The sequence below is a fragment of the Pristiophorus japonicus genome, chromosome 2, assembly GCF_044704955.1.
Source record: "Pristiophorus japonicus isolate sPriJap1 chromosome 2, sPriJap1.hap1, whole genome shotgun sequence".
NCBI classification, from domain to species: domain Eukaryota; kingdom Metazoa; phylum Chordata; class Chondrichthyes; family Pristiophoridae; genus Pristiophorus; species Pristiophorus japonicus.
Window position 1 is genome coordinate 209,385,854 of NC_091978.1, and position 16,908 is coordinate 209,402,761.

A 16,908-nucleotide genomic window follows, 5' to 3' on the forward strand; every position below is an offset into this window, starting at 1 on the left:
GAATGTCACTGAATTTCGTTCATTCTTGGGTCTTTTGAACTATTATGGGAAGTTCCTACCAAATTTGGCTACAGTATTACATCCATTAAATGAACTTTTGAAAAAACAGGTCCAGTGGAAGTGGTCAAAAGAATGCGATACAGCATTCAAGGAGTGTAAAAACAAATTGGTAGAGAGCACCATGTTAGTTCACTATGACATATCTAAGGAAATTAAACAAGCATGTGATGCCGCTCCATATGGAGTTGGGGCAGTGATCTCTCATGTATTAAGCAGTGGGGAGGAGAGACCAACTGCTTTTGCTTCACGCACTCTCAGTGTCAGTGAGAGAAATTATGCGCAAATTGAAAGGGAAGCTTTGGCATTAATTTTTGGGGTCAAGGAGTTTCACAAATACTTGTATGGTCGTAAATTTACCATCGTTACGGACCATAAGCCCCTAACAGCAATCCTCCATCCAAAGTCCCCAGTTCCAACATTAGCTGCAGCCTGAATGCAGAGATGGGCTTTGATTTTATCAGCATATACATATGATATTGAATAAAGACGATCAGCTGATCACAGTAATGCTGATGCAATGTCTAGATTGCCTTCCCCATCACAGGGTACACCCGATAGGGAAGAAGTGTTTTATTTTTCATACATTGATAAACTGCCAGTCACAGCTGAAGAGATTGGTAGAGCAACCAAACATGACCCATTGATGTCAAAGGTGTATGAGGAGATTGCAACTGGATGGCCAAACCAGGGAACAGACAAAGATACACATCCATTCTTCATTCGTAGGAATGAATTATCAGTCGATAAAGATTGTATCATGTGGGGTGCAAGAGTGGTTATACCAAATAAATTCAGGTACAAATTATTAGGAGACCTCCATGACCAGCACCTGGGAATGTGCTTGACCAAGAGTTTTGCACGCAGTTATTTATGATGGCCAGGTTTTGATAAAGATATCGAGTACATTGTGAGTCAGTGTACGACATGTCAATCGGTAAGCAAGCAACCACCACCAGTACCATTACAGCCATGGAAATGGCCTTCCAGGGTGTGGCAAAGGCTACATATTGATTTTGCCGAGTTAGATGGACAACAATTGTTCATTGTAATTGATAGCCATTCAAAGTGGGTTGAGGTGTTTCCAATGTGGAAAATAGCAACAAATAAAACATTGGACATTTTACGAAAATTATTTTCTGCATTTGGCCTCCCTGAAGAAATTGTTTCTGATAATGGACCACAATTTCGCTCAGAAGAATTTGCACAATTCACAAGCAAAAATGGTGTGAAACATACCAACGTTCCACCATACCACCCTGCTTCGAATGGTGCAGCAGAGCACACTGTACAAATTGTCAAACATGCCCTCATAAAATAAATGTTAGATCCAAATCCAAGAAAACGGCAGTTGTCATTGGATCACAAATTGGCTAATTTTTTGATTACATATCAAAATACTCCTCATACAACTACTGGTAGAACTCCAGCGGAGTTGTTTCTCAAACGACTGCCATGAACCAGATTCTCATTGTTAAAGCCAAATTTGGCACAGTCTATAGAAGAGACACAAATCAGACAAAAAGAGAATCATGATAGAGGTCGAGTAAAAGAGAGAAGAGTGAAATTAAACCAGAAGATGAGAGTGAAGAACCATCACCAAAAATGTTTAAAGTGGTTACCCGGAAGAATGGTGAAGATATGTGGTCCTCGCACATATTTGGGAAAGATGTTTGATAATGGACAGGTTAGGTTTGTCCATATTGATCATATTTTACCTACAGACATGGAAAGAGTTGAAGGTGGGAATGATTCAATTATTTCTGACTCATCAGATAGTTTTAATATACCAATAGCAAATCCTAAATCCAATGTACTGGAAACAAATCCAAGAGAGAATCAGAATGAAAGTCTGAGTCCGAGTCAGGGAAACAAAGAGCCTGAAGTTAGAGGGAGTACAAATGAAAATCAAGGAAATTCCATGGAGGAAAATGTTCCTCAGGATGACCCTCCAATGAGTGTGAAATCAACACCATGTTTGGAAGGTTCTGTTCGAGAGCGAAGGTATCCTCTTCGAAACAGAAAACAAGTCGTAAAGTTAAATTTGTAAATATATATAAAAATGAAGTTATTTATGATGTTTGTTATGATGGTTTTTTCATTAAGAAGGGAGAAGTGTGATGTCTGTAAGTGCTGTAAGCTTGTACTGCTTGTAGCTCTATACTGGGATGTGGACGTATTGTGTACTGCAGCTGGAGAGTTATAATAAACAGACAGGCAGCTTTTGGTAGCTTCCGGACTGAGAGCCTGCCATCTTAAGAGCTGTGTGTGTGTGCTCTGTGAAGATATCACAGTTTGGTGGCCGGGAATTGATTCAGACCTGGAACACTGTGCTCACAGGTGTACAACGTGTGCTCAGCTGGGAAATGTCCTCTGGGAGGCCCCGCTCAGCCCGTGGCCCTGGCCCACCAGGCCATGGTCACGCATTCACGTAGACTACGTGGGCCCGTTCATGGGGAAAATGATTCTCATCGTGATTGATGCGTACTCGAAATGGATCGAGTGCATCATTTTGAATTCATACACGACATCCACCACTGTGGAGAGTCTACGTGCGGTCTTTGCGACCCACGGTTTGCCGGACATCCTTGTTAGCGATAATGGCCCATGTTTCACTTGCTACGAATTCCGGGAGTTCATATCGGGTAATGGCATCAACCATGTCAGGACAGCAACGTTCAAGCCGGCCTCCAATGGTCAGGCGGAACGTGCGGTCCAAATCATAAAACAAGGCATGCTCAGGATTCAAGGTCCCTCCCTTCAATGCCGCCTATCGCGCCTCCTGCTGGCCTATAGGTCCCGACCCCACTCACTCATGGAGGTCCCGCCTGCAGAGCTCCTTATGAAACGTACACTCAAAACGCGGCTGTCCCTCATTCATCCTGTCTTGTCCGACATTGTTGAAGGCAAGCGGCAGTCCCAAAATGAGTACCATGACCGTAATTCAAGGGGGAGATGTATAGAAATTGGTGACCCCGTATTTGTTCTCAATCACGCTTTGGGGCTCAAATGGCTTGAAGGTACTGTAATAGACAAAGAGGGGAATAGGGCTATCGTGGTTAAGCTTAACAATGAGCAGATATGCCGCAAGCATCTGGACCAAGTAAAAAAAAGGTTCAGTATGGACTCTGAGGAACCTGAGGAAGATCATGAGATGGTATTCACACCACCGCCAGTGAACGAGCAACAAGAGCATTCAGCAGCATGCACAGTCCCTGCGGTCAGCCCGGACAGGCCGGAATCACTACAGGGGACAGACACGCAGGCCAAGGCTCAACAGCCAGAGCCCCAACTGCTGCGCTCCACGAGGGAGCGCAGACCACCCGAAAGACTTAACCTGTGATCCCAATAAGACGTTGGGGGGAAGGTGATGTCATGTATGTAACCTTCATGTAACAACACTGCAATACTGTATATACGTAAGAAATGCACACCTTGACCACAGGGTGTGAACTTGTGGGAGACACTCCTCACCTGGTCATCCAGGTATATAAAGGGAGGTCTCATGCAGGGTCATCACTTCTTGGTCCTGTGAATAAAGGTGCAGGTCACAGAGTGACCTTATCCATAGAATGTGCCTCGTGTGGATTTGTGGTATTGTCTGAGGACTTTACAACACACACACACACACACACACAGAAACACAGACACACAGAAACACACACACACAGACACACACACACAGACACACACACACACACACACAGAAACACACACACAGACACACATACACACACACAGAAACACACATACACACACACAGAAACACACGCACACACAGAAACACACACACACATACACAGAAACACATAGACAGACACACACACACACAGAAACACACAGACACATACACCCACAGTGAAACACACAGACACACAGACACACACAGAAACACACATACACACAAACACACACACACATACACAGAAACACACACACACAGAAACACACAAACACACAGACAGGCACAGACACACACACACACAGAAACACACACACACAGAAACACACACACACAAACACACACACACACAGAAACACACACACACACAGAGAAACAGACACACACACACAGAAACACACACACACATACACAGCAACACATAGACAGACACACACACAGTGAAACACACAGACAGACACACACACAGAAACACACACACACACATACACAGAAACACACACACACACACACAGAAACACACACAGACACACACACACAGAAACACACACACACACAGAAACACACACACAGAAACACACACACACACAGACACACACACATACACAAACACACAGATAGACACACACAGACACACACACACACACAGAAACACACACACACACAGACACATACACACACAAACACACACACATACACAGAAACACACACACACAGAAACACACAGACACACACAGACACACACACACAGAAACACACATAGAGGGTGGATGAGGACAGTGCCGTTGATGTATATATGGACTTGCAAAAGGAATTTGATAAAGTACCACATAATAGGTTCATTAGCAAAATTGAAGCCCATGGGATAAAAGGTGCAGTAGCAGCATGGATACAAAATTGCCTAAGGGTTAGAAAGCAGAGAGTTGTGGTGAATGGCTGTTTTTGGATTGGATAGAGGTTCCTCAGGTTCAGTACTACGACCACTGCTGTTTTTGATACACATTAATAACTTGGACTTGGGCGGTACAGGCACAATTCCAAAATTTGCAGATGACTCGAACTTGGAAGTGTAATAAGTAGTGAGGAAGATAGTAATAGTCATAGGCAGGTTGGTGGAATTGTGGGACACATGGCAGTTGAAATTCAACGCAGGGATGTGTGAGGTGATACATTTTGGTAGGAAGAAAGAGAAGAGATAATATACGCTAAATGGTACAATTTTAAAGGGGGTGTAAGAACAGATAGACCTGGAGGCTGGGTCATTGAATATATTTAAGGCAGCGATAACGGAGTAAAGGGTTATGGGGAGCGGGCAGGGAAGTGGAGCTGAGTCCATGATCAGATCAGCCATGATCTTATTGAATGGCGGAGCAGGCTCAAGGGGCCAAATGGCCTACTCCTGCTCATATTTCTTATGTTCTTATGTTGTGCACAAAGGTGGCAGGACCGGTTAACAAAGCATTTAATAAAGCATATGGGATCCTGGACTTTATAAATAGAGGCAGAGTACAAAAGCCAGGAAGTTATGCTAAACTTAGTTCGATCCCAGTTGGAGAATTGTGTCCCAATTCTGGGCACCACATTTTAGGAAGAACGTGAAGGATTTGGAGAGGGTACAGATGAGATTTAGTAGAATGGTTCCAGGGATGGAGGATTACAATTACATGGATAGACTGGAGAAGCTGGGGTTGTTCTCCTTGAAGCAGAGAAGGCTCAGAGGAGATTTGATAGAGGTGTTTAAAATCATGAAGAGTTTAGATAGAGTAAATACAGAGAAACTGTTTCCAAAGGCTGAAAGGTTAATAACCAGAGGGCACAGATTTAAGGTGATTGGCAAAAGAACCAGAGGTGACATGAGGAAAAATCTTTTTACGCAATGAGTGGTTAGAATTTGGAATGCACTGCCTGATAGGGTGGTGGATATAGATTCAGTAGGAGCCTTCAAAAGGGAAATCGATAAATACTTGAAGGAGAAAAAAATGCAGCGATATGGAGAAAAAGTGGGGAAGTAGGACTCACTGGATTGCTCTTCGAAGGGGCTGGCGTAGGCTCGATGGGCTGAATGGCCTCCTTCTGTGCTGTACTATTCTATGATTCTATGATAGGGAATCGGATTGGCAACTAAATATTGCCTGCTATAACACATTTAGAAAGAAAAGAGAAGAAAGGATGGGAGGTGGAGTAGCTATACTAGTTAAATATAACATAATGGCAGTAGAAAAGAGTGTAAATAGCAGTAATACAGATACAGAATCCATATAGATTGACGTAACAGATAAAAAGAGATCATCACCCTAATAGGAATATACTGTAGACCCCCAAATAGTGAAACGGAAATGTAGGAAGAAATACGTAGGCAAATTTAAGAGGTGATTAGCAGGCATAGAATAATAATCGTGAGAAATTTCAACTACCTTCAAATAAACTGGCAGGAAGATGTAGCAAAAGGAGACAAGGGAATTAAATTTTTACAGTATATACAGGACTCCTTTCTCACTCAGTATGTAATAAGTCCAACAAGAAAAGAATCACTGCTGGATCTTGAAATAGGGAATGAACCAGAACAGATAGGAGAAGTAAGAGTAGAGAGCATCTTAGTAGTAGTGATCACGACATCCGAGCGCTGGCCTCATGTACCCAGGTTCTAAACAAATTTCCTTCCCTTTTTGAGCCAGGCATTGGAAACTTTTCCAGGGCGAAGGTGTGGATCCACTTGGTCCCAGAGGCACGACCCATTCACCACAAGGCGCGAGCGGTACCTCACATGATGAGGGAAAGAGTGGAAATCGACCTGGACAGGCTGCAACGCGAGGGCATCATCTCCCGAGTGGAATTCAGCGAGTGGGCCAGCCCAATTGTTCCAGTACTCAAAAGTGATGGCACGGTCAGCATTTGTGGCAATTATAAAGTAACTAATCGTTTCTCGCTACAGGACCAATACTCGCTACCTAAGGCAGACGACCTATTTGCGACGCTGGCAAGAGGCAAGGCATTCACCAAGCTCGACCTGACTTTGGCCTACATGACGCAGGAGCTGGAGGAGTCTTTGAAGGGCCTCACCTGCATCAACACGCACAAGGGACTGTTCATCGACAACAGATGCCCGTTTGGAATTCGGTCAGCTGCAGCGATCTTCCAGAGAAACATGGAGAGCCTACTCAAGTCGGTACCACACATGGTGGTTTTTCAGGACGATATATTGGTCACGGGGCGGGACACCGCCGAGAACCTACAATATGTGAAGGAGGTCCTCCAGCGACTGGATCGCATAGGGCTGCAGCTGAAGAGGTCGAAATGCATCTACATGGCAACAGAAGTGGAGTTTTTGGGGAGAAAGATCGTGGCGGACGGCATTCGGCCCACAGACGCCAAGGCAGAGGCTATCAGGAACGCGCCCAGGACACAAAACGTCACGGAACTGCGGTCGTTCCTGGGACTCCTCAACTATTTTGGTAACTTCCTACCGGGGTTAAGCACCCTTTTAGAGCCCCTACATGTGTTATTGCGCAAAGGTGAGAACTGGATATGGGGGAAAAAAATCAAGTAATTGCTTTTGAGAAAGCCAGAAACATTTTATGCCCCAACAAGCTGCTTGTATTGTATAACCCGTGTAAAAGACTTGTGCTAGCATGTGACTCGTCGTCGTACGGAGTCGGGTGGGTATTACAACAAGCTAACGTTGCGGGGAAGTTGCAACCTGTCGCCTATGCTTCCAGGAGCTTGTCCAAGGCCGAGATGCCCTACAGCATGATTGAGAAAGAGGCATTAGCGTGTGTGTTCGGGGTAAAGAAAATGCATCAGTACCTGTTTGGCCTCAAATTTGAGCTGGAAACCGATCACAAGCCCCTCACATCCCTGTTCGTTGAAAACAAGGGGATAAATATTAATGCCGCAGCCCGCATACAAAGGTGGGCACTCGCGTTATCAGCGTATAACTATACCATCCGCCACAGGCTAGGCACCGAGAACTATGCGGATGCTCTCAGTCGGCTACCATTGCCCACCATGGGGGTGGAAATGGCGCAGTCTGCAAACTTATTGATGGTGGCGCAGCCCGCAGATTTGCTGATGGTCATGGAAGCATTTGAAAATGATAAATCACTTGTGACGGCCCGCCAGATTAGGACTTGGACCAGCCAAGATCCTCTGCTATCCCTAGTAAAAAACTGTGTACTGCATGGGAGCTGGGCCAGAATCCCCGTTAAAATGCAAGAGCCAATCAAGCCGTTCCAGCGGCAAAAGGATAGCTGTCCATTCAGGCAGACTGCCTGTTGTGGGGTAACTGCGTACTGCTACCAAAAAAGGGCAGAGAGACATTTATCTCGAATCTCCACAGCACACACCCGGGTATAGTAATGATGAAAGCGATAGCAAGATCCCATGTGTGGTGGCCCGGTATCGACTCTGACTTCGAGTCCTGTGTATGGCAATGCAGTTTATGTGCTCGGTTGAGCAACGCGCCCAGAGAGGCACCACTAAGTTTGTGGTCCTGGCCCTCCAGACCATGGTCGAGGATCCATGTCGACTATGCAGGCCCGTTTGTCAGTAAAATGTGCCTGGTGGTGGTGGATGCTTTTTCAAAATGGATTGAATGTGAAATAATGTCGGGAAGCACCGCCACTGCCACCATTGAAAGCCTGAGGGCCATGTTTGCCACCCACGGCCTGCCTGACATACTGGTCAGTGACAACGGCCCATGTTTCATCAGTGCCGAATTTAAAGAATTCATGACCCGCAATGGGATAAAACATGTCACCTCGGCCCCATTTAAACCAGCCTCCAATGGGCAGGCAGAGCGGGCAGTACAAACCATCAAACAGAGCCTTAAACGAGTCACAGAAGGTTCACTCCAAACCTGCCTGTCCCGAGTACTGCTCAGCTACCGCACGAGACCCCACTCGCTCACATGGGTGGCCCCGGCTGAGCTACTCATGAAAAGGACACTTAAAACCAGACTCTCACTGGTTCACCCCAACCTGCATGATCAGGTAGAGAGCAGGCGTCAGCAACAAAATGTAAACGATGGTCGCGCCACTGTGTCACGGGAAATTGATCTGAATGACCCTGTGTATGTGCTAAACTATGGACATGGTCCCAAGTGGATTGCGGGCACGGTGATAGCTAAAGAAGGGAATAGGGTGTTTGTAGTCAAACTAGACAATGGACAAATTTGCAGAAAACACCTGGACCAAACGAGGCTGCGGTTCACAGACTGCCCTGAACACCCCACAGCAGACAGCACCTTTTTCGAGACCACAACACACACCCAAAGGATCAACGACACCACGCCGGACCAGGAAATCGAACCCATCACACCCAACAGCCCAGCAAGGCCAGGCTCACCTAGCAGCCCTGCAGGGCCAACAACATGCCAGTCCAGCGAGGGCATAGCCAACACACCAGAACAGACATTTGTACCGAGGCAGTCCACCAGGGAAAGAAAGGCTCCCGACCGCCTCACCTTGTAAATAGTTTTCACTTTGACTTTGGGGGGGTGGGGGGAGTGATGTTGTGTATCTGTAAAACATGCACTCCCATGTTCCGCCACCAGGGAGCTCATCCCCTGAAGTCGCAAGGGATCCCAGCATCCCTTGGGAGCACTGTATATAAGCCGGCCCCTAAGACCTGTTCCTCACTCTGGAGTGTCTTAATAAAGACTGAGGTCACTCTTACTTTAACCTCCCTGTGTTCAGCCTCATCTGTGTTAGAAATAGAATAAGGTCCTTCATTGAAACACCTGTGAACTGATCCCTTTTTGGCGTGGAAGCAAGTCATCCTCGCTTCGAGGGACTGCCTATGATGGTTGCCTACTCTAATGCTCCTAACGTAGTGCTACCTCAGTGGCTGCTGCATGGCTGGTGAAAGGCTGCTGAATTTCTATGGGGGAGATTGCAGATGGCCTTCCAGGACGACCCCAAGCAGCTCTGGCTGTAGAAGGCCCTGCTGTAACTGCACCACCTTAGCATGGGCGGCAGCAGTCTGGATAGGCTGGCTAACAGGCAGCACCAAGGGCACTGGCGGAGTGGCAGTGGTGGGAGTAGGAATGTTACCATCCTGAGAGAGGACCGCAGGTTCTTGTCCCACGGAGCCACTGCCACTCCCCCGGGGTGGCACCTCAACATTCTTAGCCATCGGTTGGAGGACATATTGCTGGACCTCTGAGAGACCCTGCAAGCCCCTTTCCACACTTGTAAACCCAGCCATGATAGCAGCAGTCTGAGTTTGCGTGGCAGCAAGCTAGCAGTCTGAGCTTCCACTGCAACGCTCAGATGTTGGTCGATTCCGCTTGTGCTGCAATGGAAGCTGCAACATCGGCCATCACACCCAGCATCACGGTTAGATCCACGTGCCCTAATGGAGTTGGCCATTACTTTCATCCTGGAAATCATGGCCTCCAAGCACCACACAATGCCCCATGCAATGTTGGAGCTCTTTGATGCTGACAAGAGGCTCTTTGGTAGGCCTGCCATTGCTTCAAGCATTTCTGAATGCATGCCCATCACCCTTATTCTGAAGGCCACCCCATCGAAGTCACCATCTGAGTCCTGTGTAGCAGAATTCATGAGCGAACTCGGCAAAATATTATTGGACCGTAGACTACACCTGATATTAGTCCACCTCTTGAGCGCTAAATCAACCAATAGTGCATTTAGTGCTGAGTTCAGGGTTCCAATCATGTAAATGAGCATACAGCATGAATTTTACGTGCTGCCTGCAGCACTTTGAATGGACATGGGCAGATCATGCTTCACGCTCACCGCGCCCGTTTTTGAACCTAATCGAATTTCATCCCTTCCAAACATATAACGGGATTATCTAGATACTTACCTATATGCTTATGAATGTGTCTATTCACAACACCAAAGTTTTTATTAGTCTCCTTAGATGACAAGATGACAAGACCGGATTGCTCATTCGTCCTTTTGGACAACAAGACACATCCAGCAGTTTCCCTGGAATGTGTAATTAGATCCTCCTTGCCTACGTAATCAGTGACTTTGTTTGGCCCCCTTCCTCATATATTGCACTGTGCAAGCACGACCGGATTGAGTGTGCATGCACAGTACCAAACAAGCGCGCGTGCACAGACGGAGTCAAAAAATGCCATGCAAATAATCACTTCGTAGATTTATACAGTGCACTTGTACATTTCTGGCATTTTCTGCTTCTTATTATAGAACTAAATGTTTTTTCCCAGCACAAAGCTTCACTGGTCAGGGCAACTTGGAGAATCAATATGGAATTCCTGACTCATGCCTAGACTGCATTTTGGGAAACTGCCGATTGCCAGTCCATGATTTTCCGACCCATTAATTTTAATAGACAGAATATCTCGGGACTGGGGATGTCCAATTTCATGATTTGAGCTCTGGTCATGCGCAGGGAGTGCATAACTGGAAAATCTACCCATAATTTTACAGCCATGAAGGACTGGATTTTCCTGACTCCACCTCTACAGGTTTGGGATGGGACTTACCCCAGTCATCATGTCCCCGCTATGATCCCAGTCCAGTTTCCTGGACTGTACACTTATGCTCATTTGACTTCTTTTGTAATTTTAAGAATCATGACATGAAACCACATTTAAATTAGAATGTAAGACATAAATACCTTGTATTCCTCCATTATCTTTCTAATTTCATCCAAAAAGTTTGTGAAGTCAGGCATCTTGAGGTTTCCAAATGCAATATCATACAGCTTTAACTGTAAAGACATACAAGTTAGCACATGTAGGGTTGTATTTTTACTCATAATTACCAGATTTACCTTTGGTCTATGTCTGTAACATCTTTCAAAGGAATCACTGCTAAAATGAGGCTTCAGAGGTGTCAAATAACTACTTATTGGTTAGTTACCAATCAAATATCTGATTGATTATATCTAAATTAATTAAAAGCAGCCAAATTATAAAATGATGAAGAATTAACCAGCAGGAAGTAATCTCTCCATTTTTTAAAACTATTTTTCGCCAACCAGCATGTAGCACAAAAGTGACCAATTAAGTCACTCAAATAATTTCTTCATGCTGTTGTTGGACACAAATTTTCATTTTTCACTCAGAATAGGCTAGAGCCAGAAATAACGTAAAATGAAATACACCCATAAATACTAGCTAATTAAAAAAAATAGTATTTAAATTGGTTATTTAATGTTAGAAATGCCTTCAGAAATATTTCTCCACATAGGTCTGACCTAATGTTTGCTGGAACTGAAATGTAATCTTTGTGCCGAATTCTTGGGTGCCGGGAATTTCTCGGTACCATGGTTAAACAACGGCGAAGGATCTACAAACTTAACTTCTGGCTCCAAAGCTATGGAGAGTTCAGGTCGCGGGCCTCGAGGCATATGCCTACATGAAGGCCCATGGATCCCAAAGACGCAGGCGATTCGGAAGTGACCCTGGGATCACGTGGGTCAGGTCCTCCAATGAGAAAGGAGGATTCCATTTCTGAACGGAATCCCCATAAACCCGATTGGAATCCCCAAATAATTAAACAATTTAGACAACTGTAATAAATATAAATGTTCTGATTTTCAAATTTAATTAAAAGTCCTTTCATTATAGTGAATACAATAAAAATTAAATGTTTTGAAAAACAGTTTAAATCATTTAGCTTGGGGCAATATTTGCATAAGCTAGTTTTAAGTGTTTGTGTATCATTTTGTATTTCTTAATTTTTAACAAGATTTATAATAACTGTTACACTAGTGAAAGCCGTAAGAGGTTTGTGGGCAATTGATGGGCAGTAATTGGGCAAATAGCTCAACACTGCACCAGCAAAAGTGATTTTATAGTGGGTTCAGATATGTCAAGGCGTGCCTTGACAGATCGCAAGTTCCGGGTTTTCGTGCATGCACCTGGAACTTGCAGGGCTTTTCAGAAGACCGTAAATCCTGACCCTTTGAAAGGGCAATTATAAGTCTCAAGAGTAAGAGTTATTATAAATCTTAAATAAAAAATGTTAAAATAAAAAATGATGCACAAACTCTTAAAATTAGTTTATTTCTGGGTAAAATTAGCATTGGCCTGGGATAAAATATTTAAAATTAATTTTCAAAAAATTTAATTTTTATCCCATTTGCTGTAATGTGTGTGTATGAGAGAGTTGTATCATGGGAGTTGTAGTTTTAACCTTGCTCATGCAGAACTACAATATGTAGAGTGTTCTATTTCACATGAAAAATGAGAGGCAAAAGTTTCATTGTGCCATTTTGGTGCACAAATAGGATTGCACACTCCCAACCTACGATACTGCAACCAGTAAAGTTAATCGATAAAAATTGCAGATTGGGAGTGTACTATTTTGTGTTATGCATCCTGGCACATGCCAGGAATGGCACAGCAGACATTTTACCCATAAGCAAAAAAAAACAGCGGGGGAAGTTATAGCTCCTGGTGATAGATCCTGTGCACGTGAGAGCAAGTGATGCGTCGGAAGAGCTGTAGTTTTCACCCTGCATCTGTGGAAATACAATGCTGAGAATGTGTCACAGCAGTCCACATCTCTTGGCAATTAGGCAGAAATGCTAAAGAAATACAGCTGTGAGTTGTAAGTGGTAGGAAAAAAAAACACCAAAAATGGAAAAGGTGTTCGATTTTTCAGCATTTTATATAGTTTCAGCCATAAACTATCAGATTCCTTGTCAGACATCAGTTTATAGAAACATTTAAAATAAGGAAAGGGATAGACAAGATAGAGGCGGAGAGGTTGTTTCCACTGGTCGGGGAGACTAGAACTAGGGGGCACAGCCTCAAAATACGGGGGAGCCAATTTAAAACCGAGTTGAGAAGGAATTTCTTCTCCCAGAGGGTTGTGAATCTGTGGAATTCTCTGCCCAAGGAAGCAGTTGAGGCTAGCTTATTGAATGTATTCAAGTCACAGATAGATAGATTTTTAACCAAAAAGGGAACTAAGGGTTACGGGGAGCGGGCGGGTAAGTGGAGCTGAGTCCACGGCCAGATCAGCCATGATCTTATTGAATGGCGGAGCAGGCTCGAGGGGCTAGATAGCCTACTCCTGTTCCTAATTCTTATGTTCTTATGTTATGTTCTTACTTCCAGTCTTGGATGAGTCTTAACTACCTCAGCTAAACATTGGGGAGTTATGCCATTGACTTTAGCTTCCCTTACAGACTTCCCTTTCCGGCCACTATTTCAGGTTGAATCAGATTGTTCCCAACCTCAGAGTCCTGTTTGACCCCAAGCTGAGCTTTGAACCTCATATCCTTTCTGTTATGTATGTAAACCTGTAAATACCATGTCTAACCACCAGAGGGCTTATCCCCTGGAGTCCCAAGGGATCCCACAGTCCCTTGGGAGCACCTGTATATAAGGAGGCCTCACAGGCTGGAGAGGCGCTCTGAGATCTGTAATAATGGTCACACTTACTTTGAGCTTGCAGTATCTAGTCTGACTCTTTATTCAAGACTTAACAACTGGCGAACCCCACCGCAACAATGCAGAGAACTGTGGGCATCCTGGAGAAATTTTCGGAGGGAGATGATTGGGAAGCCTTTGTGGAGCGACTTGACCAACACTTCATGGCCAACGAGCTGGAAGGAGGAGTGAACGCTGCCAAACGAAGGGCGATCCTCCTCACCGTTTGCGGGGCATCAACGTATGGCCTCATAAAAAACATGCTCGTTCCAGCGAAACCCACAGACAAGTCGTACGATGAGTTGTGCACATTGGTCCGGGAGCATCTAAACCCGAAGGAAAGCGTTCTGATGGCAAGGTATCGGTTCTACACGTACAAGAGGTCTGAAGGCCAGGAAGTGGCGAGCTATGTCGCCGAGCTAAGGCGCCTTGCAGGCCATTGCGAATTTGAAGGACGCTTGGAGCACATGCTCAGGGACTTCTTTGTACTTGGCATTGGCCATGAAGTAATACTTCGCAAACTTTTGACTCTAGAGATCCCAGCCTTGAGTAAAGCCATAGCGATAGCCCAGGCGTTTATCTCCACCAGTGACAATGCCAAGCACACTAATGCTGCTGCAAATATTGTGAACAAAGTCACGTTGTTTTTGAATCGAAATGTACATGGCAGGACTTACATGCCTGTAGCTGCACATCTGCAGATGACTCAGAGTCCGCCATCAAGGGTGGTGAATACAAGGCCATTAATACCTTGCTGGCGCTGCCGGGTCGATCATCGTTTCCATTCATGCCGCTTCAAAGGATATGTTTGCAAGGGCTGTGGAACAATGGGACACCTCCAACGCATGTGCAGGCGAGCTGTAAACACTGCGAATCCTGCAAACCACCATGTTGCAGAGGAGGACAGATCCATGGTGGATCATGACAAACCAGAGCCTCAAACCGAGGAGACAGAGGTATATGGGGTGCACACATTTACCACAAAGTGTCCCCCGATAATGTTGAAGGTTGAATATAATGGACTCCCTGTGTCCATGGAGCTGGACACGGGTTCAAGTCAGTCCATAATGAGTAAAAACTTTGGATAAGTTGTGGTGCAGCAAGACTTCAAGGCCAGTCCTGACTCCCATTCGTACCAAACTTAGAACATACACAAAGGAACTAATTCCCGTAATTGGCAGTGCTACCATAAAGGTCTCCTACGATGGAGCGGTGCACGAGCTATCACTCTGGGTGGTACCGTCGATGGAACCACGCTGTTCGGCAGGAGCTGGCTGGAAAAGATAAGCTGGAACTGGGATGACATGTGAGCGCTTTCATCTGTCGACAACACCTCATGTGCCCAGCTCCTAAGCAAGTTCAGAATGGCAGGCAGTGACTAGTGGAGTGCCGCAGGGCTCAGTGCTGGGACCCCAGCTCTTTACAGTTTACATTAACGATTTAGATGAAGGAATAGAGTGTAATATCTCCAAGTTTGCAGATGATACTAAACTGGGTTGCGGTGTGAGTTGTGAGGAGGACGCTAAGAGGCTGCAGGGTGACTTGGACAGGTTAGGTGAGTGGGCAAATGCATGGCAGATGCAGTATAATGTGGATAAATGTGAGGTTATCCATTTTGGGGGCAAATTCACAAAGACAGATATTATCTGAATGGCGGCAGATTAGGAAAAGGGGAGGTGCAACGAGACCTGGGTGTCATGGTCATCAGTCACTGAAAGTTGGCATGCAGGTACAGCAGGCGGTAAAGAAGGCAAATGGTATGTTGGCCTTCATAGCTAGGGGATTTGAATATAGGAGCAGGGAGGTCTTAGTGCAGTTGTACAGGAACTTAGTGAGGCCTTACCTGGAATATTGTGTTCAGTTTTGGTCTCCTAGTCTGAGGAAGGATGTTCTTGCTATTGAGGGAGTGCAGCGAAGGTTCACCAGACTGATTCCAGGGATGGCTGGGCTATCATATGAGGAGAGACTGGATCAATTGGGCCTTTATTCACTGGAGTTTAGAAGGATGAGAGGGGATCTCATAGAAACGTATAAGATTCTGACGGGACTGGACAGGTTAGATGCAGGACGAATGTTCCCGATGTTGGGGAAGTCCAGAACCAGGGGACATAGTCTTAGGATAAGGGGTAGGCCATTTAGGACAGAGATGAGGAGAAACTTCTTCACTCAGAGAGTTGTTAACCTGTGGAATTCCCTACCGCATAGAGTTGTTGAGGCCAGTTCATTGGATATATTCAAGAGGGAGTTAGATATGGCCCTTACGGCTAAAGGGATCCAGGAGTATGGAGAGAAAGCAGGAAAGGGGTACTGAAGGAATGATCAGCCATGATCTTATTGAATGGCGGTGCAGGCTCGAAGGGCCGAAAGGCCTACTCTTGCATCTATTTTCTATGTTTCTATGTTTCCCCTCGCTGTTCAAACCAGGCATCAGGAAGTTCCAAGAAGCAAAAGTGCAGATCCATTTGATTCCAGGGGCACGACCCATCCATTACAAGGCGAGAGCTGTACCGTACACGATGAGAGAGAGGGTGGAGATCGAGCTGGACAGGCTGCAACAAGAGGACATCATTTCGCCGATCGAATTCAATGAGTGGGCCAGTCCAATTGTTCCAGTCCTCAAGGGAGACGGCACCATCAGAATCTGTGGTGATTACAAAGTAACTATCAATCGTTTCTCGCAGCACGATGAATACCCGCTACCAAAGGCAGATGACCTATTTGTGATGCTGGCGGGAGGGAAAGCGTTCACGAAGCTGGACTTGACCTCAGTCTACATGACGCAGAAGCTGGA

General features: G+C 45.4%; 1 protein-coding gene across 5 annotated transcripts in view; it reads right to left on the reverse strand.

Annotated features, from left to right (window-relative positions):
* The window catches only part of LOC139243544 (uncharacterized), a 333,845-nt gene that overhangs the window by 50,494 nt on the left and 266,443 nt on the right, over positions 1-16,908 (reverse strand). For all 5 annotated transcript variants that reach the window (XM_070870793.1, XM_070870792.1, XM_070870790.1 and 2 more), the window contains one exon: positions 11,351-11,443. In XM_070870793.1, coding sequence (XP_070726894.1) covers positions 11,351-11,443 — 93 coding nt within the window. The remainder of the gene's footprint in view (positions 1-11,350; positions 11,444-16,908) is intronic.